Below are 25,650 nucleotides of genomic sequence, written 5' to 3' on the forward strand. Positions count from 1 at the left end.
GGAAATCATGGTTGTATAATAAATCTGTATTCAGCTTGAGGAAAATTGAAGAAAATTAATGCTTCAAAACTGGGTGCCGCAGCCCGCGTTGTAACGGGCATATCAAATTACTTACAAAATGAGCATGTTATATCACACAATTCTCTTGATTGTAAAATGAACGATTATAATTTTTTTTTTTTTCATGTAAACACGCCCAATATATATGTAATATAAAAATTCTATCTAATACTACTAATCCTATTACACTGATTTTTTTAAAAAATTACCGTAATAGTACATTACTGCAGCGGCCAGCAACTGAGGCATTGATGGACGAACGTGCAAATGTGGGCCGAGGCGTAGCCGAGGCACACATACGTAAGTCCATCAATGCCTAGTTGTGGCCAAGGCTTGTGTAGTACTTTTCTCAAACAATGCGCGGAAATCAAAAACATAATTTTACTTTTAAGTTCAATGACGAATAACGAACAATAATAATTTTTCAGGCGCCATAATGTTCCTTTGCTTTTTTTTCAATAAACAGCTTTCTATTTGCAAGCCAGTTCAAAATTTAAATAAAACCTTTTATAAGTTACCTCCTTGGTAGCCATGTTTTAAAGTAAAAGGTCATTCCATTTTTAAATTACAGGACAGATATGAGTTTACATAATAATTTACCTGGCCGCAAAACACGACAGATATGAATTTTCATACAACTTTTGCCGGCCGCTACCCGCATGTATCTGGCTAGTACGGCAATTTTGATTTATCTCGAAGAAGATTGTCAAAATAATGCTCACATTTCCAAGCATGTTTGAGAAAAAATATATTATAAATACACAATCGGGACTTATCGCTTTTACAGACGATGACGCTGCTCACTTCAGTCCTGTCGTGACCATGGCGTGGTACAATCCACGTCGAAACGTCGACAATAAAGAAACAGATACATATGTAGGTAATAATTACCTGTAAAGGCTTTTTCATCGCGTTAAGTCCCGATTGTTTATCTATACTTATAATAAATCTGTAGAGAGGTCAAATCTGCACATGAAATATATTTCCAAAATAACTATCAGGGGGTGATTAGTGATCGATACTGATGCCAAAAATGCAATCAGTAAAATTTTCGTCTGTCTGTCTGTCTATATGTTCGTTATAGAAACAAAAACTACTCGACGGATTTTAACGAAACTGGGTACAATTATTCTTTATACTCCTGGGCAGGTTTACTTTATATTTATTATTATAATATACTTTTCATCACGCTACGATCAATAGGAGCAGAGTAGTAAAGTTACTCCATTTTTAAGCTTCCGTCGCGTGTGCAGCGTTAATGACCACTTTTTAAAATGTAAAAATGTCCACCCGTGTGACGCCATGGACGAGCCGCTAGTTTAAAATATATGTAAACAACGCGTAAATTTAAAATTAACTAATTAAAAATAAATTAATTATTTAATAATACAATTTATTTAAAAAGAAACTTAATTTAAATTCTCTATAATTCAGTCGTTTTACCGTATAAAAAAAATTTACAATCTCAAAGTATAATTTAAGCTGGTTCTTCCGCTGGTTCTTCATCAGCGTCTGGCTTCTGGCACGCGAGCGCTCCGCAGCGGTTGGGGCAGCACTTCAACGCTCTGGGACAATCCGAGTCGCTGGTACATGTGTGCGTGCACACCCACACACCGCGAGGGAACTCGGGGCATCGACCTTTTTTCACTGTAAATAAATATTAATAATAATATAATTTATTCAACAAAAATGTATAGATGCAATTATAAGGTACATATACTCGTACATTATATATTGATTCACAGTTAGTATATCTGGCCTCCATGCTAGGAAAGTCCTGTTTCTTTTTTGGTGGATGGTAATGGAATGGTAACCGGTACCATTCCATTTTCGTCCACCAAATCGGTAACATGGTAATAAAATGGTATACCGATAGCGCGGGTGGGGTTACCATTCCATTATCACCCATTAAAAAAAAAACAGACGGTTGACTGGTAGAGACACCGTCTGGTGTTAAGTCCGTCAAATGTACATAGAATTTTACTGTGCATTAAAGTTTAAATAAATAAATAACAATAATAATAGGTATAAATAACAATACAATAACAAATAATATTAATAATAAATAATTCCACATGACATACGATATAAAATTCCTATCATAGTTTGGAATTAGCAGCGAACTTTAAAAAAAGGGCGAGCACAAAAGATCATGGAAAGGTCGCAGTGTCACAGGTTTTTCTGATTGGAAAAAGCCCGTCTTTCAATAATAATAATAACATACGAGACTTGCTACATGATACGACATAACGAAACACCAAATGGAGACTCTGTACAAAAGCTGTTTGCTTGGGCACCTCTGTCCCATTCATGTTTCTAAACTACCAACTAACCTAACTTCACACTCACAATCTTTCACCGGTATCTCGCCAACAATATATCAACTTGTTGCGTAAATACGCTTACTATTGCATTGTTATCAGAAAACGAGACAGCGCCATCTAGGTTCAAACTATACGAGTTACAAACTAAAGAACTTATACTATGGCAACTATGGATACGAAACAACTGACAGACGTACTTAAATATATTTTTGCTTTGTAAATACATAATAATTATATATAGAAAACACTCAAGCCAAATATACGAAGGACCACTGGTAATAAATATAAGTAGAACGAATTATCAGAAATCAAGAAAGTTTAACCACTAGCCAAGCCTTCCAGTACAGGAAATATGACAAATTATTCTTCATCATCATCATCACCTTGCTTTTGTATGTTTATTTGGGATTGACATAATAATAAAATTTTCAGAATACCTAGTCCTTTAGAAATTTAAATTTACATGATACAGAGGAATAACACCTGAGTCCTCAGGAATGGCAACGCATAGGGGTATCATGGACGAAACAGTGTGTTATGTCCATGGTACTGCTCATGTCTATAGGCGACGGTTACCACTTTCCCTCAAGTAAGCCGTAAGCTTGTTTACCATACTAAATTGAATAAAAAAAAAACATCAAAATCGGTTTAGTAATTTAATCATGACAAAAGTGATTACCTATTAAATAAAAAACTTTGTTTTTATGGACCAAAATCTACTTGTAAATATATACATTCTTTATTGCACTTACAAATTACTAAGATAAGACAGTTGTAAATATTGTGATCAAGGGTGCACTTATCTCTTCCAATTAATATACTATGGTCATTGCAACTGAGTTATTTTATTGTTTTGTTTTAATCATGTACTATACATATTTTAAATCTTATGATCTGATACTGCTTAGTAGTTTGTATTCACACAAATTCATTATTTATATAAGTTTTTTTTTAAAGTAACAGCTGAGTTTCTTGCCCGTTCTTCTTGGCTAAAATTGCGTTCCGAATGGGCGGTAATGACAAAAATACTATACAAAAATGCTTAAATCTAAGTTTACTTGAATAAAAATATTTCTTTCTTTCTTTTTTTTTCAATATAATTAAATGAAACATCATTATTTCTAACCAAGATTAATGAAGTGACGCTTCGTCATCGGATCGACGCACATAGCGCCCCCGCACGCTGTGGGGCAGCACAGCTGGGTGCAGTTGCACGGTCGGTTGGGGCCACATCTCCCCTCGCAAATGTCCACCGGCAACGTCGGAGGACAGGAACCAATCTCCGACCGCACGACCATGAAGAGAGCGGAAACAATTACTGCAAAATCATTATTCGTGGTTAGTTAAATATAAAATTATATTTAGTCTAAACTCATATGCAAATCTCTTGCAGGTGTTGCAGTGTTACAAAAATTGCAATTGTTCGTAATAAATTCATCTGAATTGGATTGTGTATTTATTTATTTATATATAATATTTAGAAACATTTCGATAGAATACACTAGTGGATTACGGCCAACTGTTGTTACATTTATAGGCGACCACAGCATGTTTTGTGTTTAAAAAAAATATATTAAAATAATGCATGTTGCAATATGAAAGTATATAAACATACAAGTATGACCTCGTTCACCTGATAGTTAGTTACTACCGCCACGATGGAAAGCAGGGTTTCCATTTTCGATTATTTTTACACAAAATTCCTTCGCCGGATAAAAATCCGGTCTCATACTCGTATTGATTTACACTACGTTTTGCCATTAATCACAAAGCGAACGACGTAAAAACACCACACCCCTAAAAACTAAACAAAACAAGAACATCCCATCTTCTTCACTTTACTCCAACAATTTCACTTCTTCTAAATTAAGCGAACAGAATTATTTTTACCAGAAATTACGAAAAAATTACTTAATCTGGCAACACTGACAAAAAGTAACCTATAATAGTTCATCTTATAGTTGTATATAGGTACGTTAAATTTCATAAAGATTCATTAAGCCAATAAAGTGCCAAGGTGTAACAAACAAAAACTATTACTAAGTATAAGATAGCTACTTACTAACAAAGTACGTCTAAATGACAAATTAGTGTGAAAGAGAGAGTCTAATGTCATTTTCCTCCTCGTGCTTCTTTATAGAAAAAAAAATTTCCAATTACACAAATGAAACGTGCGCTTAAAAGATGCTAATAAATTTTACCCTGTATTATGTTCAAGATATTTAATTTCATACATACATTATATATTATATATAGGCCAACACAACATTGACTGTGGAAACTCGCGTACAAGATCAACAAATCTTCCAAATTCTCTAAATTGCAGCACAAAGATAAACATGTATATTCATTAACAACACTCACCGACAGCTAGGCTCCAACGCATTATTGCTGCTAACAATTTCACTTGGCGACCCACTCAGATACTTTATAACTCACGTTTACTCCAATTATTGCGAGGAGATCTCGACACAAATAACAAGTGTTTTACACACAACGCTCACGAACGAGGAGCAATGGTTGAACAATTATCATTTTAAGTATTTTCTTTATTTTATGTGTTTGCTTTTCATGAATTACTCAAGCTGTGCACATAATGTGATTGGATTATAACCTAGCCGAATCACAAATGTAACTGTTATTAAATTTTTTTTATGTTTGTGATCTGTTTTATGTGCCAATAAAATAAAATAAATAAAATAAAAATATCAATATATATACACAGTTACGTGAAACAGATAACATGTCTCTCTTTAGTTAACTATAACTTGCGTATTTGCTCTTTAACAAAAAAAAAAATCTTTAGTCATGTTAAAATCAATATAAATTAATTACAATTATAAAAATAAACATACTCGTATGTAAGTAATTAATTGCCGTGTGGTCCCGGCGAAAAATAAGCCATCGCTTACTTTCCCGTAGGTGTCGTACGAAGTGACTAAGAAATGGCGAGGGATGGGCAGCAGCGTCCTTTTAAAAGCATCTCCAAAGCCTAACTACGGCTGCCAATTCATCTGCCAAGCGTGGCAATTACTGGCAAAACCCTCCAAGGGGGAGACTTATAATCAGCAGTGGACAGTTAAAACCTGACATGATGATGATGAATTATAATTATTAACAAATGCAAATAATTAATATAATTATTATATATATTTTATTACCAATTGAGCGTTTTCGTTTTTTTATTGGTTACAATTCTTGCGCCAAATAGTTAACGTCTTTTTACTTTTCTCCACTACCCAAAGATTTCAAAGGTTGCCTGGGAAAGATATCTTCAGCGATACGACCGTGAGACCGTTTTTTGTACTTCATAAGTGTAATAAATATGTATATTACATTTATTTACATTTATACTTATAATAATATATTTGTATTATTCTTTAAGTGTAATTTTATTAATAAAAAGTAAACAAGATAATACAGAACTTAACCCCATTCATTACAAAAATAATTATCAAAATTTATTCAGAACTGGCAGAAAAAATGCGTACCATACACACGCGGGAGTACCCCTTTGAAATCTCTTAAAAAGTAAATTAACGTCAGGTTGAAGTACTATTATATATTCTGTGGTCAAACTATTGAATTACGAACCAATACAAACTCTCTTCCTTTACATCAAAGTACCCTGATTCTACGTTCAACAATTTTTGTTCATACAAACTCGCCAGTTGTGGATACGTATTCATATGTATATAGTACTTTGTAAATAGCTCTTTTTCAGTAGCTATATAAACTAGTTGGTCGACGTAATTTTTTATTTATTCACTTTTTTCTGATTTTCGCTCGTGTAATATTTATTCATAATTAATATTTCATTGGAAGTAAATATTGATCCACGTAACTAAAATAATAGTTCGTATTATAAGATTTAACGTGACATTATAATATCACGTGATTATTTGTGAAATTAATGGTGGTGATATTTTAGAGACTTCAAAAAGCAGTTTTCCAATTTGACAGTATTTTTAGTGTTTAAACGTTATATAATTAAATTTCTTTGGTTATTCATTCACAAAATAAGTATTTCATTTTAATATCATAATTAATGTCATTGTTTTTGTAGAATGAACATTCATTGATATTCTTTTATGACTTGAAATGGCGAAAAGTGATGGTTCACCTAATGGAAAGTGGGAATCGTCACCTATCTATTGATACAAACAAAAAATAAACATTACAGAATCCTCTGTGACAACCATGGTATAGCACATAAAGAGACGTTGCCATTCCTATGGGCTAAAAAGTGTATACCTTCGTATCTTACTACCATATATCAACCTTCAAAACCAAACACAGCTATGCAAGCACAACAACTCATACCTAGCAGCATAAATTCGAATACGACAGAAGTATCCACTCAGACAACTCTCAAATAAAAATGTTCAATTGTCGACCGATAAAAATGCAAATTGTTCCCTTATCTACATACACAAATTCGTCTCTTTCACTCAAAACGTGCGTGGATGAATGACAGTCGGAGATTGAGGACTAATATGGAAAGTTGTAAAACTTCTAGTACTAATGATGGGTATCAGTCTTCAAATATTGGCAGTTACACACATACTAATGGTAGCAGTATTAAACAAAGTAATTGTAATCAAATAACCATTCACCTCTGTGTGAATTTGCAGTCAATTATTTTCCATCGATCAAAGCCCTAATTTCGTATCGTATTCGTAAGAAATATTATTCAATAGTTTCATCGATGTCATGTTGTATAAGGAGGTCAAAGATATGGCCTGGAACAGAGCTGGCTGGAAGGAAATGCATTAATTTGTTGCACCAATAAGAAAGGAAACCCTTAAATGAAAAGAAGAAATTTTGTCGGCATGACTAGTAGGAGTTCTATACAAATTTATGCTCTATAATATTTGTAATAAAAATGACATTTCTATATCTCAAATTACCATACAAACGTATCGATATTAACGCAGTCAATACATAAACCTTTGTGCAATTTACATTGCGCGCTCTGTTCGCCGAACGTAATGGCTGTGTGTATTTTGTTAATGTCACCGGGATCAGATAACTCGCAGTGACACTGACGTTAACAGGGATTGTACAAAACTATAATTATAACGAAAAACACGATTCGTTTCAGTTGATTTCCCAGAATCTTGTTATCGTGTTGTCTTCACTTTCCTCATACTGAGTCTGAACCATTTCGATATTAATAGATAATTCATATAATACTCGTAATTTTTTTATAAATGTAGTGTCTATATAGTATTGATTATTTATTTAATTTGTTTACACATGTACGAAACGTATCTAGTACTTAAGTAAGACCTCATTTTAAATTGATCTTTGCTTGATAATTAAGGGTTTTTTTTAATGGGTGAAAAGATTAACCCCGCCTGCGTTAACGTGGCGGAGCACCAGTGAAGGGTGATCGATGAGAATGAAAACAAGTTAGCCCATCATGATGAATTTTTATGATATATCAGTCGTTGAGCAATGGGATTCTCAGTCTCCATTACTGAATCCCTTTCCCCCGATAATTAAGGGTTTAATACCGTCTGTGACAACTATCCACTGCTGAACATAGACTTCCTCATAAGGGGAGTTTTGCCACTAGTTGCCACGCTTGACAGGCAGGTTGGCAACCACAGTTAGGTTTTGATTTTTTTTTTAGATGTTTTAAGAGAGACGCTGTTGTCCATCCCTTAATCATTAAGCTTCCTTAGTCGCCTCTTATGACACCCAAGGGAAAGGATGGGATGGCCCATTCTATACCGAGACCGTAAGTCGATTATTATTTATATAATTATATTATCACATATATAGCTTATTAACAGTTCACTCTATACTAAACGTAGTAGTATGGGGGGGGGGGGGGGGAAGGTATTTTTAGTAATGGTCAAATCCATTTACTAAATATATCCTACGAACCTCGAAAACCTACTAGTTAATTCTATTAGGTTCAAAATTCAATATTTTATTATGAAGAAATGTATCAATAAAAAAATTTATGTGTTTATATAATGAAATGTTAAACCAAAGAGCAAATATAACCCGTATTGTATATTTATTATGCTTTTGCATTTGTAGTGTTGACGACTTCTAACAGATGGCACTATTATTGTGCATTGTTAATACAAGACTTTTGATTTGTTTCAAATATTAATTAAAAATATATATAATTACTTTTGTTTTACTAAAAGCATTACACATTTATAAAAAAAATATATTATGTACATGAATGCATTACACAATAATAAATAAATAAGTAGATAAACATCGATCTAAAAAAATATCAAAATACTAAAAATATAAAAAAATTTAAACCTTAATGATCCCAAAGGGTATGATTAATAATAAAGTCTGAAATACTTTTTTTTATTAATTTTTCTGTTGCCTTTTATATCATAATAATGAAATAGTTTTCGTACCAATCTATGGTAATTATAAAAGTACTCATTGGTATCCTATTAATATTATAAATGCTAAAAAAAATGTAACATTGGATGGATGTACGTTTGTTACTCTTTCACACAAACATTGCTGATAAGATTTTAACGAAATTTGGATAGGTTATATCCTACATAGTCTACTTTATATACTGATAATATATACCAGAGGGAGACTTTGTACAAAAGTCGATTGCTTGGGTACCTCTGTCCCATTCGTGTTTCTGCCGTGAAGCAGATGTGTTTGCATGGCTGTGTTTCGATTTGAAGGGTGGGATATGGCAGTGAATTTACAAAGTACAGAGGAATAACATCAGTCCAACGCATGGGGGGTATCTTGGGCGAAACAGTATACTCTGTCATGTCCATGGTACTGCTCATGTCTATAGGCGACGGTTACCACTTTCCATCAGGTGGGCCGTCAGCTTGTTTGCCATTCTAAGTTGTATAAAAAAAAATAAAAAAATTACAAGGATGAATCTGCGGAGTACAGCTAGTTTTTTCTTTGTTCTTGAGTTCTCCTTTTAGTAATCCCATTTTCATATTCTAGTACTTCTTCTTTTCTAGCTCTTGTTCTACGCTTTTCCTTTTTTAGTCTCCTCCACTTTGTGATGCTCCTCGGTATTTGCTTATCTATTTACACAGTTTTGTGGATATATGTACATTTTTCACATTGTTTTTGTTCAGTCATAATTTCTCGACCATATTTTTGCACTACCCACTTGGTAATTTTATTTCTAGACTCCTATTTTAATTTTACTTAACATCTGCCTATTTTGGACTATATTTTTACCTCCTCAGCACCATTTCAAAATTGAACGATCTCATTTCTTGCTGACTAATGTGTTCCTCTTGGTCTTCTACTGGCCTCCCCCCCTGAAAGTCTCAAAGAGGTCATCATTGCCTACGTTAAGAACCTATGATTTATATCTACCTAATTCTTTGTTCTGGTTCTTATTCTACTTTGACTCTACCTTAAGGTTAAATACCTTTTCTAAACGCTTAACTGCATTTGCAAAGAATTCTATCAGAAAGTACCTATATCCCTTTTTTTATATAGAAATTTAAAATTTAATATTTCATTCGATTTATACATACTTGAGCGGCGTTCAAAACAGAATCGAGGTATAATAAGTCGATCCATTTACCTGTAAGGGCAACTTAATCACAGTCCGCATTAGTGGGACCACTGTTCCATTTAATTTGAGAGAGGTCATATAACGCATTGTACACATGGGTATCATTGGTATTTAGTTCATTGACCAACATAAATAAGGCAGAGATTCTTAATACGAAAGGTTTTTTTTTTTATATATATTTGGTGCGACAAGTACAGACACAACTAAGACAATATATTGCAGCAAATTTAATAATAGTGTTAATGACAAAAAAAAAATAAAGTAATTATTAATTTGTTAATGAACTAATAGGCGTGAATTTACAGGGTACAGAGGAATAACATCTTAGTCCTCAGGAATGGCAACGCATGGGGGGTATCATAGGCGTAACAGTATACTCTGTTATGTCTATGGTACTGCTCATGTCTATAGGCGACGGTTACCACTTTCCATCAGGTGGGCCGTCAGCTTGTTCGCCATTCTAAGTTGTATAAAAAAAAGGCAGAAATAAAAGTAAAATAAGGTCTAAAAAGAAACACACTGTGAAAAACGATATAGATACAAAGACAACGAATACTGGAATAATTCCAAAAAAAGATAAAAAGACAAAACTTATTACACTAATCCCCAATGATATAAAATAAGTATAGGTAAATATGTAATAAAGATTATTTTACTAATAAAATTCTCGAAGATCCTATAAATTTTACGACAAATAATAATGCATGTGAATTTATCTGAGGGTATAACTGAAAACACGCTAATTTCAGAGATTCTTTACAAGAAACCAATTATAAAATTGTATAAAACAAAAGGTTTATAAGCAAAGAGGTACGCCTTTCGCTCTGCCTACCACGCAAAGAACTTGACGTGAAGATAAATAAGTAGATACGAATTACTGTTACGAATATATGCCAAAACGTGAAATTAGCAATGAGCACATAGCCTACAAAATACCCATGAGAGTACTGACGCACGATCCCATCGTCTTTTCATTATGTTCACCTTATTGGAATAATCGAAATGGATATTTCAGATTAAAATCGTATTCGTCGGATGGTGGGGAGCTTTTGTGCCATCGGATTTATTATTTTTATTATAAACTAGGGAATACCAATAAGTTCATTCGAGTGGCATTTATACCGCTAATAATCCAGCTACCAACGACCCTAAATATACGACCCTATAATCATATAGGTGTACTCATGTGATGTAGACTAGTGTTTTTCAAAATGTGGATTGCAACCTCTTGGGGGGGAGAAAGGGATTGTTAGCAATGGAGTTTGACAGCCCCATTGCTAGCAATATGCCCTATTAGGTCGACCTACACGTGATTTCCCCTGGAAACCATCGTGAACAATTCTTGTTGAATTCGTCACGATGGGCTAACTGACCAGCTTCATCCTCATCTATCATTCTTCACTGGTACCCCGCCGGTGTATACCGATAGCGTCGGTGGGTATACCATTCCATTATCACCCATTAAAAAAACCCCTTGGGGGTTACCCGAGCCTCTACAAGGAGGTCGCGGAAGGTCACGAAGCAGTGAAAAATCAACAGTTCCGTAAATACTTCTGTCAATCATAATAATACATAATGATGTATCTATAACAGGCATAGATTACATGTCTGTTTTAGATACTTTATTATGTATTATTTATTTTATTTTATCGATACCTAACTGTGAATATAAATACAACTGTACGGATTTCACAATTGTACTATAATAAAATTCATACACATTCGAAACCGTGGAGAGTAGGGGGTCGCAAGATATTTTAACATAATAAGGGGGTCGCGTCATGAAAAAGATTGAAAAACACTGAAGTAGATAGTTACAACTTAATTTGCATTAAAGGGCAAACGTAATGGTATGCAATATATACGTACGTACTAAGGGAAAAGGGATTGTTAGTAATGGGATCTAACAGCACCATTGCTAGCAATATACCTTATAAGATCGATTTCTACCCGTTTGTCCCTGAAAACATCATAGTTAAATTTTATGGAATTCGCCACGATAGGCTAACTGACTTGCTTCATTCACACAGCTGATTGGCGACAGAAACACAACTGGGATAAAGATACCCCATGATTTTCTATGGTTTTCCTCTTGAAAACATTGGAATAACTCTTTCATTCACAATTTTGTATAACATTCCAAATAGCTGAACGAAGTTGTATGCAAAATGTAGTGCATAATTCGCAAGTGTAGAGGCTGCCATATCTAAAATTCCATTATGCGGCTGACATGACTACTCGAGTGGTTTACTTCTGTGTGTTATCTAGTTGAATACTCTTAGGTACTATCAACTTCACTACCTACAGATAAGATAGATAGATAGATAAACTTTTTATTTGAGCCATTTATGACACACGTAAATTTACAAATGAGTTTATACAATAAAATTGTTTACACTTTTCAAAATATACAAAATATTAAAATATGGTTGTCCATGTGTATCGCAGTGACCCAAATAGGCTACAGCTCAGTGATGATTTTGCTTTAAAGCAAAGCACTGATTTTCAGCTGCAGCCTGAAGTTAGGCTACACGGACGCGTACAACAAACCTAGAGTGTAACCTGTGTAACAGCCAAAGATAAAATTGTATTATATAGATACATACTTATATAAATGATGCATAAATAATATATTTATTATTACAAGACTTATAAGTATTTATTCATAAGGCATTAAAAATAAAAAAATATATATTTTGTTACTTTTGATGATTAAATAAAACTGTATATGTAGTTACGGTCCTGATCCACCTGCATCCACTGACTCCCAACAATGCATTTGAACTCGTCACTCCATCTACTGGGAGGGTCGTGTTATACTGCGTTTGCTCGTACGAGGTCGCCACTCAAGAACCTTATGTCTATAGGCGACGGTTACCACTTTCCATCAGGTGGACCGTCAGCTTGTTTGCCATTCTAAGTTGTATAAAAAGAAAACTTTCTTCCCATCGGTTGTCGGTTCTTTGAGCTATGTGACCAACCCATTGCCTTTAGTTCTTTTGCCGATATCCTTGTTTCGGATTCTATCACGCAGAAACTCCCAGCATAGTCCTCTCCATAGTTCGCTGAGTAAATTGAAGCTTTTGCATATGGGCAATCGTGTAGGACCATGTTTCGCTTCCATAAGTAATCACTAGCAACACGCACTGATTAAAATGCTGAGGCTTTCCTTATGACAGTCTGTGGGGGAGGCTTATGTCCAGCAGGGGATAGATAATGGCTGAAATGATGATGATATAGTTTTTTTTTTTATAATTTCTAATGAGAATGAGACATTTTAGCATTGTAAAAAAATATCCTTTGTGACCAAAATACTGAGTCATCGCCGTAGAAAATTTTATCAAAATACGTTTGGTAGTTATTGAAAGATGTATGCAACAGAAATTATTCTTATAATAGTACCGACGATACCACAACGAGGAAAAAGGATAAGGTATATGCTTGCTCTGGGGATTACCATCCCCGAGCAGTAAACCTTTAAATGCACTGATCCATACAACCCTCTTTCGCCTTTACTCGCATTCATCAAATTCTAAAATATGTCTGTAAAAAATACGCAATAATATTTCATAATTATTTTATTTTACTTTAAAATGTTTAAAAACAACGATAAACGGGCGCAGTTAAATTGATAATTGTACAATATAATATAATTTATGTACAAACATTCAAAATACAATTTTAGCACAATTATAAAAATATTAAAAATTTAACGAAATCATAGCAGTAACAATAAAAAAAAAGTTTGAACCCTGTATACACTAGAAGACTTTTGTATGATTAATTGTTATAAATAATAATATCCTTATTTATCTTAGTATAAATTTGTATTTTAAAAACCAACAGAAACATACTCACTATAAAATACAATAATATTAAACAAATAACAGATTAACCCTTCTTTGCATAATGGTGGAAATTTCCATCGTAACATTGAATGCCCAAAAATTATAAAAAAAACGAAGTTCACTTTAAGTTGATCGTGTCTGGATACCTTTTTAATGTCCATTGCAGAAAAAAAAACCATAGCTGTCAAATTTATTTTTTTAACCATTTTTTCTTTAATTTTGAACATGACATTGACCTTGATTTATTTCACCAATAAATCATGCAAAAGAAATCATGCAAAGAAGGGTTAATCAATTCGTTGTCTAAATAAGCTTGAGAATTCCTATAGTTTACTTTTGTTTGTATTGTACCTATTTCACTTCCTAGTAACTCTAATTCTTGTAATAATACTGTACAGTCACTTTGTAGTACACATATTTGACTTCTTACTTCATCTAACAATTAATACTAAGGAAGGTAGAATATTGTGTGAGTATGCTTCCAAATAAGGTACTTTAATTCTTATAACATTCTTTAATTATTTTATAGTATAGATACTTTATTTCCTAGTATGTCAAATTCTTAAAAAATATTAGGAAAATAGTTGTGTTACAGTGTGGTCATTTTCTTTCCTAGTCACTCTAATCCTTGTAACAATACTGTATAGTTATTTTATAATGTAGGTACTTTATTTCCTACTCTGTCTTGTTATTAGACAATATTAGGTAAGGTAGTTATGTTGCAGTGTAATCATTTTCTTTCCTAGTCACTCTAATCCTTGCAGTAATACTGTATAATTATTTTATAGTGTAGATACTTTATTTCCTACTCTGTCTTGTTATTAGACAATATTAGGTAAGGTAAGTTGTGTTGCAGTGTAGTCGTTTTCTTTCCAAGTCACTCTAATCCTGGTAGTAATACTGTATAGTTACTTTATAGTATAGATACTTTATTTCCTACTCTGTCTTGTTATTAGACAATATTAGGTAAGGTAGTTGTGTTGCAGTGTAGTCATTTTCTTTCCTAGTCACTCTAATACTTGTAATAATACTGTACAGTTATTTTATAGTGTATAAAGTAGCGATACTTTGTTTCTTTTAAAATACTATAAAAAATAGTTGTATTACAGTGTAGGCATTTTGCTTCCTAGTAATTGTAATTTTTAAGTGATTCTAATAATATATTGAACCCGAAAATTTATATTTGTTTGTTACTTAGTCAAAACGAATCGTAATAAAGTTTGATGCGGATTTGGACGGACGGACGAACCTAAAATTGTTATTGTTGTTTCCCCGCATAGATATCTTTCCTCCTAGCCAATGTAATTCTTAGATAATATAGTATAATTATTTTGTAGTGTAACAATTTTGAAATCCAGTTGGTCCAAATTTTTTTATATATATATATATATATATATATATATATATATATATATATATATATATATATATATATATATATATATATATATATAAACACATATGACTTTCAGATAATCCTGACCAATAAATTATTTATAATAATAATATTGTATATGTTTTCAATAAGGTGTGTTATTCTCTATATATTTAATGTAATGAAACCGTTTTATTTACCTTAGCTTATAATACTGTATTTTTATTTCGCAGTATAAGTATTTAGCTGCCTTAGGTTATTTACGTGCGATCTTTTCTTACAATATACAAGTATTTACTGTTATTCTCGTTGGATATCATTACTTTTTCTGTTTTTTTTTTTTTTTTTTTTTGTAAATAAGATATACTTATTTTATTCACTAGACAATACATTACTGTATTTATTAATGTTTTTTTTTTATGATCTCTGTCTACCAAAGAACAATGGCTTACTTTAGTAATAAAGGGATTGAGATTCGAACCGGCGTAAACCAGATTAATCACCTCTGAGTGTCGGAGTTTATTGTTTGTTTAATCTGAAGTTGTTGTAGACAGCCATTATGAAAACTTCGATTTACTTTTACTGTCTTATTCATAATAAAACCGTTTAAAAACTAAAATCTTCTTGAAACCTATTTTAATTATTGAATGTTTTAATGTAATAATTACTGGTTTGTTTAATTTACGTGACATTACGCGAGCGCAAGCTTGACTCATGCTCATGATTAAGGATCACGAATTGATCCCGAAACTAGTTGAGCTTTGTCAATATAATTACATGTAAATTAAACTGGTTGTTATTATATTAAAATTAAATGTGTGCTTACGCAATTTTTAACAATAAAACTGACTGTTTTGTCACTTATCAAATTGAAAATTTAACGCATTAAGAAAAAACGCATCAGTAACAAATATTCTGTTTCAATAGAGTTTCATGAAAATGTAAACAAATAAACAATTGATCCGACCGCTTAAGTCTGCCTAATTAATCTTTAATTGTACACTGCTGGTGTCCAAATAGTAGTATAAGTAAGAAATAGATTAATTGAATTAATGTTTTGGATTTGTTACCAATTTTTTTTTTTTTATTTGGTTCTGTTTTCCCTAACAATAGTTAAGGCAAATGGACTAAGCCTATACAGCCGTTGTCTTGAGTAAATTTCTTGTATTTCATTTCATTCATCAAAAGTGTTTCTGTGACAGTTTTACCAAAACTTGGTTTCATTCAAGTCTATTAGAGTATAAAATAGCTTCGTTTTTATTAACCGACTTCAAAGAAGGACTATTTCTATACGACTTGTATGTATTTTTGAATCAGTGAGTTAACCTTGAGAGAGAGGGCTAATAAACCTAACAATAACCGGATAACTATTGTACATGCAAGTGCTTATTATTTTTGTAATTAGTCCTATCTAGATACGAAGTCAGCCATTCGTCTATGACCGGAATATTTTCGGCTGACCATTTGGCTTCTTCTCGAATGTTCCTCATGGATTTCTCTATGATGTGCTCGGCTGAGCCGAACTCACCCTGGTGTGCCACGTATAGATTGGATACCAGGGCCAGTCCGTCCTGAGTCGTGAATTGTGATGTGGCTGATGTAATCAGGTTGTCCCAGAGGTTTGTTTTGCTTGAAAATCTGTTGGACAATATTGTTACAATTAACATTATTAAAACACTAAGTGATTTCCGTGACTTTGCCAGCACGAATTACGATATAAAGTACTCTGAGTTGTAATACAGTTTATGCTCCATCTTTATAAAAAAATTCATTCAAATCCTTTCAGAAGTTAGTGCGTGATCAAGTAACAAACATGTAGACACGTTTTTGAAACAGTATACTCTTTTATGTCCATGGTGCTGCTCATGTCTATAGGCGACGGTTACCACTTTCCATCAGGTAGGCGGTCAGCTTCTTTGCCATTCTAAGTTGTATAAAAAAAGACATACAAACTACTAAACGTCTTTGAAAATGAACACAATTATCCATCCACATTCATATTGTATATTTAGATGAAGCTAAGTGGTTAGAAGACTTTTTTTTATACAACTTAGAATGGCAAACAAACTGACGGCCCACCTGATGGAAAGTGGTAACCGTCGCCTATAGACATGAACAGTACCATGGACATAACGTTGCCATTCCTGAGGACTCAGGTGTTATTCCTCTGTACTCTGTAAATTCACGCCATATCCCACCCTTCAAACCGAAACACAGCCATGCAAACACAACTGCTTCACGGTAGAAACACGAATGGGACAGAGGTACCCATGCAATCGACTTTTGTACAAAGTCTCCCTCTGGTATTAATTTTATACTCACTTTTCCTTCAGCACTTGCCAGTTGTTGCTCAAGAAATTGAACAGCGTAGTATGACCCATTGGACTGCCAGTCAGCATATTAAATATCAAAAACAAATCTGTCTCGGTGAAGTTTCCGTTTCCTTCTAGAACAGCTATGTCTAAAATCCTCTTAATTTTCTCCTCATCATTTGGGCATCCTGCTAAGGTTTTGAGGAGATATGTCCTTTCACTTTGCTTTCTCGATGGTGGGAAGTTGATGACTCGCTGAAGGCCAAACTCCCATTCCTTTTTGGTTCCCCACGTGAACACCGGACAGAGGTACTGATTTGAAATGCTAGAAAAGTATACATTGAATAAATATTATATACTGTTATAATTAGAAGCAAAAGAATATAATATATTTGTAGTAAAAAATTCCACTGTAATATTTAATTATGGGATGAAATTATGATCATAAATTACATTAACAACAAAGCCTTAAGTAGAGCAGTTTCTTAAAAATTACTTAAAATAATAAATAAATAATGATAACTTCATTCCTTAAGACAAGATAGAAATGATGTACTTGAAAGGACAAAAGTTCATAAATAAATAAATGTGAAAATTTATTGCTAGAAAGTGAATCCAGTAAAGAGATGGGCAGCCCAATCTGACGACTTTGGTTTGAATTCCAGACGTTATAAATTTTTACACAAAAATATTATTGTTAATACTGTGTAGATTGTGGTCTAAAATTCATTTATTCGTGTATTATTTTCTATAAAATTTTTAATTTACAAAAAAAGTAATATAGACAATGAAATTAAATTAAAAAGTATTTATTCAGACATAGAACTTTACAGACTCTTATAACAAACTTATACGTGTAAAATATTAACTTCAAAAAGGATTTTTTACACTTTACCAGAGTTTTTTATACCTATCTCAGAAGTCAATTTAGAAAAACGAAGTGAAACAAACATTATTTTATTTATACTTAGGTATTTGTTATTTTTATTTATTTTCAAATTAGTTGTAACTTTGTATATTAATTTGTTAATTCAACATCAATTCATTTTCATATTATTTTAATTATATTTCATAGAAATTGTATCCCATCATATAATGAAATCGTTATTATATTTCATTTATTATTTCAATTCATCTTCCGTTCACAAAATAAACCTTTCCTATTTATATGGGCGCATAGAACGACCCCCGGCTACCTGTACCCACCGAGCGCCTGCAACCCTTGTGAGGCCGTGAGGAATTCCGTCATAATCGTTCAGAAATAAGATTTTAATCAAATAAAACCAGTGAGGCGTAAAACAAAGTGTACAGACCATTCTGCCCCCTTCGTTTACCGTCCAACGATAAAACGATAATTGAATTAGGCTGTTACATTGTCCCCTTAATCGAGCAACGCCTGGACGAAACGTTTACAGCCATTTGATGGAACGGCAAGAAGTTTGGAAAATATTTTATCACTGTATTCTTGGGAAACGTGAAATTATATTTTATAATATCATTCCACCTTAAAATTATAGGTGTTGTATATTTATATTTATCCGACTACAGCAAAAAGGAGGGTATTGTTTTACTAATGTATAATATATTTGATCTTTTGAAATTTCTTTATTTATTATAACAATTTGTATTGTTGTATCAGCCGTTAATTGATCACTGCTGAACATAACCTCCTCATAAGGGGAGTTGCCATGCTTGGCAGGCGAATTGGCAACCGCAGTTGGGCTTCTGGTAATGTCTTGAGAGGGATGCTGCTACCCATCCCTCAACCATAAGCTCCTTTAGTCGCTTTTCACGACACCAACGGGAAAGAAAGGGCTGGCCTATTCTACACTACAATTCTATCACTATTCTACTAATTCTGCACGGCAATTTGTATAATAGTAAAATAAGATTAGAGTCTTTTAAGCATATAAAGTCTATAGCAGATGTCCCTGTTCTTCCATAGCTTTTTTTTATACAACTTAGATGGCAAACAAGCTGACGGCCCACCTGATTGATAGTGGTAACCGTCGCCTATAGACATGAACAGTACCATGGACATAACAGAGTATACTGTTTCGCCCATGATATTTCCCATGCGTTGCCATTCCTGAGGACTCAGGTGTTATTCCTCTGTACCCAGTAAATTCACACCATATCCCACTCTTCAAACCGAAACAGCAATGCAAACACAGCTGTTTCAACCAACCCCAGGAATCGCACATTGTAGTTTCTAGATAAATCCTAAATAGGAAATACATTTTACAAGCCGAGCATTTGTAAGAAGTCTGAAACCGCACTATAGGTAACCATTTAGGTTTTAAGATAAGAAAATGAATTCTCTGATCATAGCGAGAGGTGAGATGATAAATCCATCTAGTTCAACATCAATATGCCATGTTAATTAAAAAATTTAGCCCATTTTAAAGGTCCATACATACATCGTATCCGTTCACTGGTTAAACAAACCAGTAACACATTCCTTTCTTTTGATGTGGCTTGTTTGTCCCCGCTTGTTGCACGCTCAGTCTACTTTCGCATTTCTTTGCGAACGAATTAAATAGGTCAGCGAATATTTACAGAGCACGATATACAATAGTGTATGTCCCGACCCAAATGGAATACCCTTTGATAGCTACCCACCTCAAATTGAAGGTTGGTATGAATGAACTGAAATCGTATTGGACTAGTCGAGTTTTACAGGCATCAATATATGTATATTGGTACTTATGTATCAAATAAATTGAATTATCGGAAGTGTGAATAGAGAGTGTGTGTAAATATACCTTATTTGCACGAGACATAATATGTTTGGACAAAAATAGTCACACTGCGTACTATAGGTATACAAGGATCATAGATTATAGACGGTTATACTAGCTCGAAAGGGTTGGATAATCTAAGCCTAGTGCTACTATTCATAAATTGATCAATTTTCTCCAAAGAACAAATACAAATTTTTATATTTTTTGAAATTTCTATGCATTTAGTATAAGAGAATGCCAAAATATTTTCAGATTTGACTAGTCTTTTGGGCCAAATTGTCCTGTTTCATTAATATCGTCATTCAAGTTTTAAGTAATTCTAGCTTTTACCCGCGACTTCGAACGCCAACCTGAACAACAACCTCCGGGGGGGAGAAATTGTTAGTAATGGAGACTAAGAGCTCTATTGCTAGCAATATACCCAACCAGGTCGACCTCCCCGTGGTCCCCCCTGGAAACCATCGTGCTGAGTACGAAGTGTGTTCATCGCGATGGGCTAACTCTCCTTCCTTTTTTCCTTCCCATCTATCATCCCTCACTGGTGCCCCGCCATTTGCGTTTGCGCAGGCGGGGTTACCATTCCATTATCATCCATTAAAAAACCAACAACATAATGTAGTGGTGAGCGCGTTTCTTTGCGTTCTATTTCCAGTCGAACCAGTTTAGAAAACGAACTTTTCTCAAGCTCAAGTGTGGATGTTATAGGTTGAGTCCTCAGATGTTCTTTGCCTGGTTCCTCTTCATGCAGGATATTCTCTAACTTGAGGACCAGGTAACTGGTATGATTATCACGGTTAGTACTTTCTACCACATGTACCGTCAACTTGTTTGCCATTCAAACCTGAATAAAAAAAAATCTTTGAAAACTTACGGATTGCCTTCATCGGGGTTCGGAGACAACATCCACTTGCTGTACTCGTCTTGAGCTTCTTTCACGCACGCCTTGTATCCAGCTTGGCAGAGGAACGTCTTAGTGAGTGAGCGAAGATTCTTACGCCAGTTCTCCTCGTCTTCTCTTTCGTTTTTCAGTTCCTCGTATAAAGGACTTAAAAGAGTTCGGACGTATGCCTGAATACAATTGAGATTTTACATTGCTATAATTCTATTGATTTGCAAAATGACTAATGTAGCCCCATATATTAACAAGCTGAAGTAGCAATGGAACGGTTAAGTAACCCTAACAAGTGACAATTATTTGAGTACAAATATATGAATGGAGACATCGTTTAAGAGGACTTCAAATGTGTTGCAGCGAGATAGAGAACATAGGTAGCTTAGGATCGTTCCCCGTGTTAAGATAGAAATTTAAATCAAAAAATAAATAAAAATGGAATATAAAGACACTTTTATATACGACTCAATATACCAATTAAACTGGTCACCAGATAAAATATTACACTGTTGTATTCTGTAATTACACTACCGTATCCGTTAGTTTCAAACCACATGAGGTTCTTTAAAAGTAGCTTAATAATTATAGTTCCTCAAGATAGGAACCGCGGACGTAACAATTTTGATATTCAATTGCAACTCCGTCTATTGAAATTAATCTAATAACAACCTTGGACTTTTCTTGTAGAAAAGTTATAGCTGAATGCCAAAAGCGTCTATTATTACATACATTCTGCCTTGTCCCATGTATTAAACTTTCATAACAGAAATAGAAATAGTTACCTGGAATTTCCCTTGTAAACACTGACACAAGTGTCTGCCAATATGGTCAATCATGGTAAACACAGGATCCCAAGCTATATGGTTTTTCTCTTCTTTCAGGAACAGAGTCATGTTTAAAGCAGTAGCGAAGGACAGCTCACCAGCGTAGGCGAGATTCCAAGCATCGTGAAGAAGCTTAGCCCGAGTTAGTTCGGGGATCGATTGGCGATTCTTGCCTTGAAGGTACTGAGACAGTAGATTCCAGTTTTCTTTATCATAATTTACTTGGAAGGGACCTAAAAATAATATTATTCATACTACTTGTATAGAAACAAACAACAATCCATCAAATGGAATGTAGTAAAGGTCACAAAAAGTCTTCTATCAAAAACTCAACAAATTTTGTCCAAAGAATGAAATATCCTTTGGGAAACAACAGTAAAAATTCGAACCATAGTAAAAAATTTAGAGGCTCTTTAACTTGATAACTTGACGCGCAGCATGGACAGTCTCAAAATTCTTTGTCATTTTTTTTATAGGGAAAATGTTTAAGTTCCCAATTAAAAAACTCTTTTAAAGAGATACCAATAAAATTTAAATTTCAACTTGTAAATTCTATACTGACACAAATTATTCGGTGTCGCTTCTTAACTAAGATGTTTTTTCTTCTTATTGCTAGATTTATAACGTTACTACATTTCTTACCTTTCAGATCAAATACAATAACGCACGCATTCCGCTTCATAGGAGAAATAGGTAACGAGGGTACCCGCTCACGCGAGTAACACAAACCCATTCTTCATTTCGATGGAAATTATACCTGATTCATATTATCGTTGTCTTTTTCCCCTATTTCTATTGTTATATCAACCGTTAATTGTCTATTGATGAACATAGGACCACCCCCATAAGTTTAAGTTTCCCCTAAATCCATACTTTATTTAGCTAGCTAAGTAATGTGTTCGTTTAAGTACCTTTCCTAAAATTTTTCATACACGTAATGTTTGCTATGGATATAAACATAAACTACATTCTACCTTGCCCTCAGATAAGTAACACTTGAATATATCAGTAGAATCACTTCAATTAGCGTATCTAACGGTTTCGTTAGTCACCATGAGTCTATAGATTGATTTTTTTACTAATAATCTAGGGGGGCTAGTCACATGGAGAAAATTCACAGCTCTGCTAGTAATATTGAAAATATAAAAGTTAATTTGCTTATTATCTTTTAGTGATTTAATATATTTTTTTTGTTGATTATTTTTGAAGGAAGCTTGCAGTTATGGTAAATTAATAATTAGATATATATGACAACAATAAGCTAATTAAAAGCTACCAAATATAATTAACGAAAATTGAATTAGTTACAGTTTAAATAATAAATATGCAAGCATAAGACTTTGTACAAATGTCGATTGCTTGAGTACCTCTGTCCTATTCGTATTTCAACCGTAAAGCAGTTGTGTTTGCATGGCTGTGTTTCGGTTTGAAGGGTGGGATATGGCGTGAATTTACTGGGTACGGAGGAATAACACCTGAGTCCTCAGGAATGGCAACTCATGATACCCCCCATGGGGTATCATGAGCGAAACTCTCTGCTACTCTGGTATATTCATGGTACTGCTCATGTCTATAGGCGACGGTTACCACTTTCCATCAGGTGGGCCGTCAGCTTGTTTGCCATTCTAAGTTGTATAAAAAAAAAGTTAAACGTCGTTAAAATCATTGAATACATAATTTACATTAGTTTTTCTTATATAACTGCTGTTACTGTTAAATATATCCATTTCATTGTCCGTAATACATACATTATTGAAAACAGTGGTTGCTTCTGTACTAGGTGCGACTCAGTAGATGCTTCGTCTAATCGTTTCCAAATTTAACATCCAAGTAACCTAACACACAAGTAATTTTACAGATGGACTATTTATTCTGGTAAATCTATATATCCTAGGTAAAGAGGTTTCTTCAGGGTCGGCAACGCACGCGATTGCAGGTGTTCATAGGCTACGGTAACCACTTATCATCAGGTGGGCCGTACGCTTGTTTGCCACCTCAGTGGTATAAAAAAAAATCCCAGTTAATTGGATTTCGCTAGTACTATAACTAAATAAAACCTAATCACTAATATAAGTTTGATAATACAAGGATCTTACCAATCTCCTCTGGATTCAGGATAATGAACTGATCTTTATTGGGCATGTTATTAAGCGTAAGTTCTTTCTTATCTAGCATCCAAGCTAATGGTGTAGCGTTTGTGAAGTTGAGCTTGTCTTCCCGAGCTATGATGATGGGTATCCACCATGACATGCGAGCCGCGTCCGGGACGTCATGAGGTCGCTCCCGTAAAAACACTTTCTGAAATATTGACCTTTTAATTCAGTAGTTCTTCGATAATTTTAAAACTTAGGGCATTGTTTGTTTGCTTTTATATCTAAAGTTACAATGTACAGTATTCTAAAAAAAATATGCTCTCATCATACATTTATATTTATTAAATTATAACTAAAGATTTTAGAGAAACAGTCCTTTATAAGCGAATAATAATTCCATAAAAGTAATTGGTTAATTGCAAACCTTCTATAGTTGGAAGCTACTGTCCAGTAGTTGACCAGAATTCGCTTATTATGATAAAGAATTATGAATACTATGTCTCCATTTCTCTGTATCTCCAGAACATCGTAAGAACAAACTAAACGTGGAGGTAACTAAACTAAATTCAAATGTGGAGATGAAAAAGATTAGAAACGATGTACAGAAAAAGTAACGAAAATGTAATGATAAAAATAATTGATAAATAATAAATAATCCACCAGAGGGAGACTTTGTACAAGAGTCGATTGTTTGGGTACCTCTGTCCCATTCGTGTTTCTAATGGCGTGAATTTACAGGGTACAGAGGAATAACACCTGAGTCCTCAGGAATGGCAACGCATGAGGGGTATCATGGGCGAAACAGTATACTCTGTTATGTCCATGGTACTGTTCGTGTCTATAGGCGACGGTTACCACTTTCCATGAGGTAGGCCGTCAGCTTGTTTGCCATTCTGTCATATAAAAAAAAAATATCTTTCTCTCATTTGCTCTATATTGACTATATTCTTAATGTCCTTATATGTGGAACCAAGCTTTTATTTTATTTGATCTAGGTAATTATTTCTTGGTATTATACTTTATATCTTGCTCTCTAAGATTTTATTTATGTAGTTGTCATCTTGTGTAAGGTAACCAACGTTTTGCCTCTTTTAATCTCAATATTTTTTTTATACGACTTAGAATGGCAAACAAGCTGACGGCCCACCTGATGAAAAGTGGTAACCGTCGCCTATAGACATGAGCAATACCATGGACATAACAGAGTATACTGATTCGCCCATGATACCTCCCATGCGTTGCCATTCTTAAGGACTCAGGTATTATTCCTCTGTATCCTGTAAATTCACTGAATTAGTTGCCATGACAAATCATAAAAAAGCCATACCTGGGTGAGTAATACAGAGTTAGTGTCATATTTCCTCTGAGCGGTAACCAACGGTAGCCTGTCCTTTTCAATCCAGCTTTTAGCAATTGTCTTTATGTCGAAGTCTTTTGGTATCTTCCCGTCTTGAACAGCGGCAGTAGTCAGAGCATTCCAAATATCGTCACCAGTGAATGTTTTAAATTTACTGTACAAGAATACATAAATTTTACTAAAACTTATATTCTTATTTCTACTATACTCAGGTATAAGCAGTATTTATCATCATCATCGTATCAACTGTCAACTGTACGGTGTTTAAC

The 25,650-nt window shown here is 33.8% G+C and overlaps 2 protein-coding genes and 1 long non-coding RNA gene across 3 annotated transcripts in view; all 3 read right to left on the bottom strand.

Moving 5' to 3' along the window:
• Positions 1-1,432: 1,432 nt before the first annotated feature.
• On the bottom strand, positions 1,433-4,982 carry LOC113515502 (WAP four-disulfide core domain protein 2-like). Its single transcript, XM_026899730.3, has 3 exons — positions 4,749-4,982; positions 3,511-3,702; positions 1,433-1,707 (listed from the first exon to the last, which is right to left on the bottom strand). The coding sequence occupies exons 1-3, from the start codon at positions 4,768-4,770 to the stop codon at positions 1,538-1,540; spliced, it is 384 nt and encodes a 127-aa protein (XP_026755531.2). The 5' UTR covers positions 4,771-4,982; the 3' UTR covers positions 1,433-1,537.
• On the bottom strand, positions 3,717-4,751 carry LOC128201233 (uncharacterized). Its single transcript, XR_008253125.1, has 3 exons — positions 4,675-4,751; positions 4,447-4,586; positions 3,717-4,188 (listed from the first exon to the last, which is right to left on the bottom strand). It is a non-coding gene; the product is annotated as an uncharacterized LOC128201233 (long non-coding RNA).
• Positions 4,983-14,517: 9,535 nt separating the features above from the next.
• The window catches only part of LOC113515351 (aminopeptidase N), a 29,632-nt gene continuing 18,499 nt past the window's right edge, over positions 14,518-25,650 (bottom strand). Inside the window, exons 10-15 of the mRNA XM_026899519.3 lie at positions 25,352-25,535; positions 24,028-24,229; positions 21,890-22,164; positions 21,087-21,283; positions 17,482-17,796; positions 14,518-16,797 (exon numbers count right to left, since the gene is read on the bottom strand). Coding sequence (XP_026755320.2) covers positions 16,527-16,797; positions 17,482-17,796; positions 21,087-21,283; positions 21,890-22,164; positions 24,028-24,229; positions 25,352-25,535 — 1,444 coding nt within the window. The 3' untranslated portion in view covers positions 14,518-16,526. The remainder of the gene's footprint in view (positions 16,798-17,481; positions 17,797-21,086; positions 21,284-21,889; positions 22,165-24,027; positions 24,230-25,351; positions 25,536-25,650) is intronic.

The sequence above is a fragment of the Galleria mellonella genome, unplaced genomic scaffold, assembly GCF_026898425.1.
Source record: "Galleria mellonella isolate WM207_F2 unplaced genomic scaffold, CSIRO_AGI_GalMel_v1 utg37, whole genome shotgun sequence".
NCBI classification, from domain to species: Eukaryota; Metazoa; Arthropoda; class Insecta; order Lepidoptera; family Pyralidae; genus Galleria; species Galleria mellonella.

Bases quoted from the DNA above. Each gene is read 5' to 3' on its own strand.
- LOC113515502 (XM_026899730.3), bottom strand. From the start codon at position 4,770: ATGCGTTGGAGCCTAGCTGTCG. The intron at 3,703-4,748 runs GTGAGTGTTGTT...ATGATTTTGCAG, and splicing joins GCGTTGGAGCCTAGCTGTCG to TAATTGTTTCCGCTCTCTTC. The intron at 1,708-3,510 runs GTTAGAAATAAT...ATTTATTTACAG, and splicing joins GCGTCACTTCATTAATCTTG to TGAAAAAAGGTCGATGCCCC.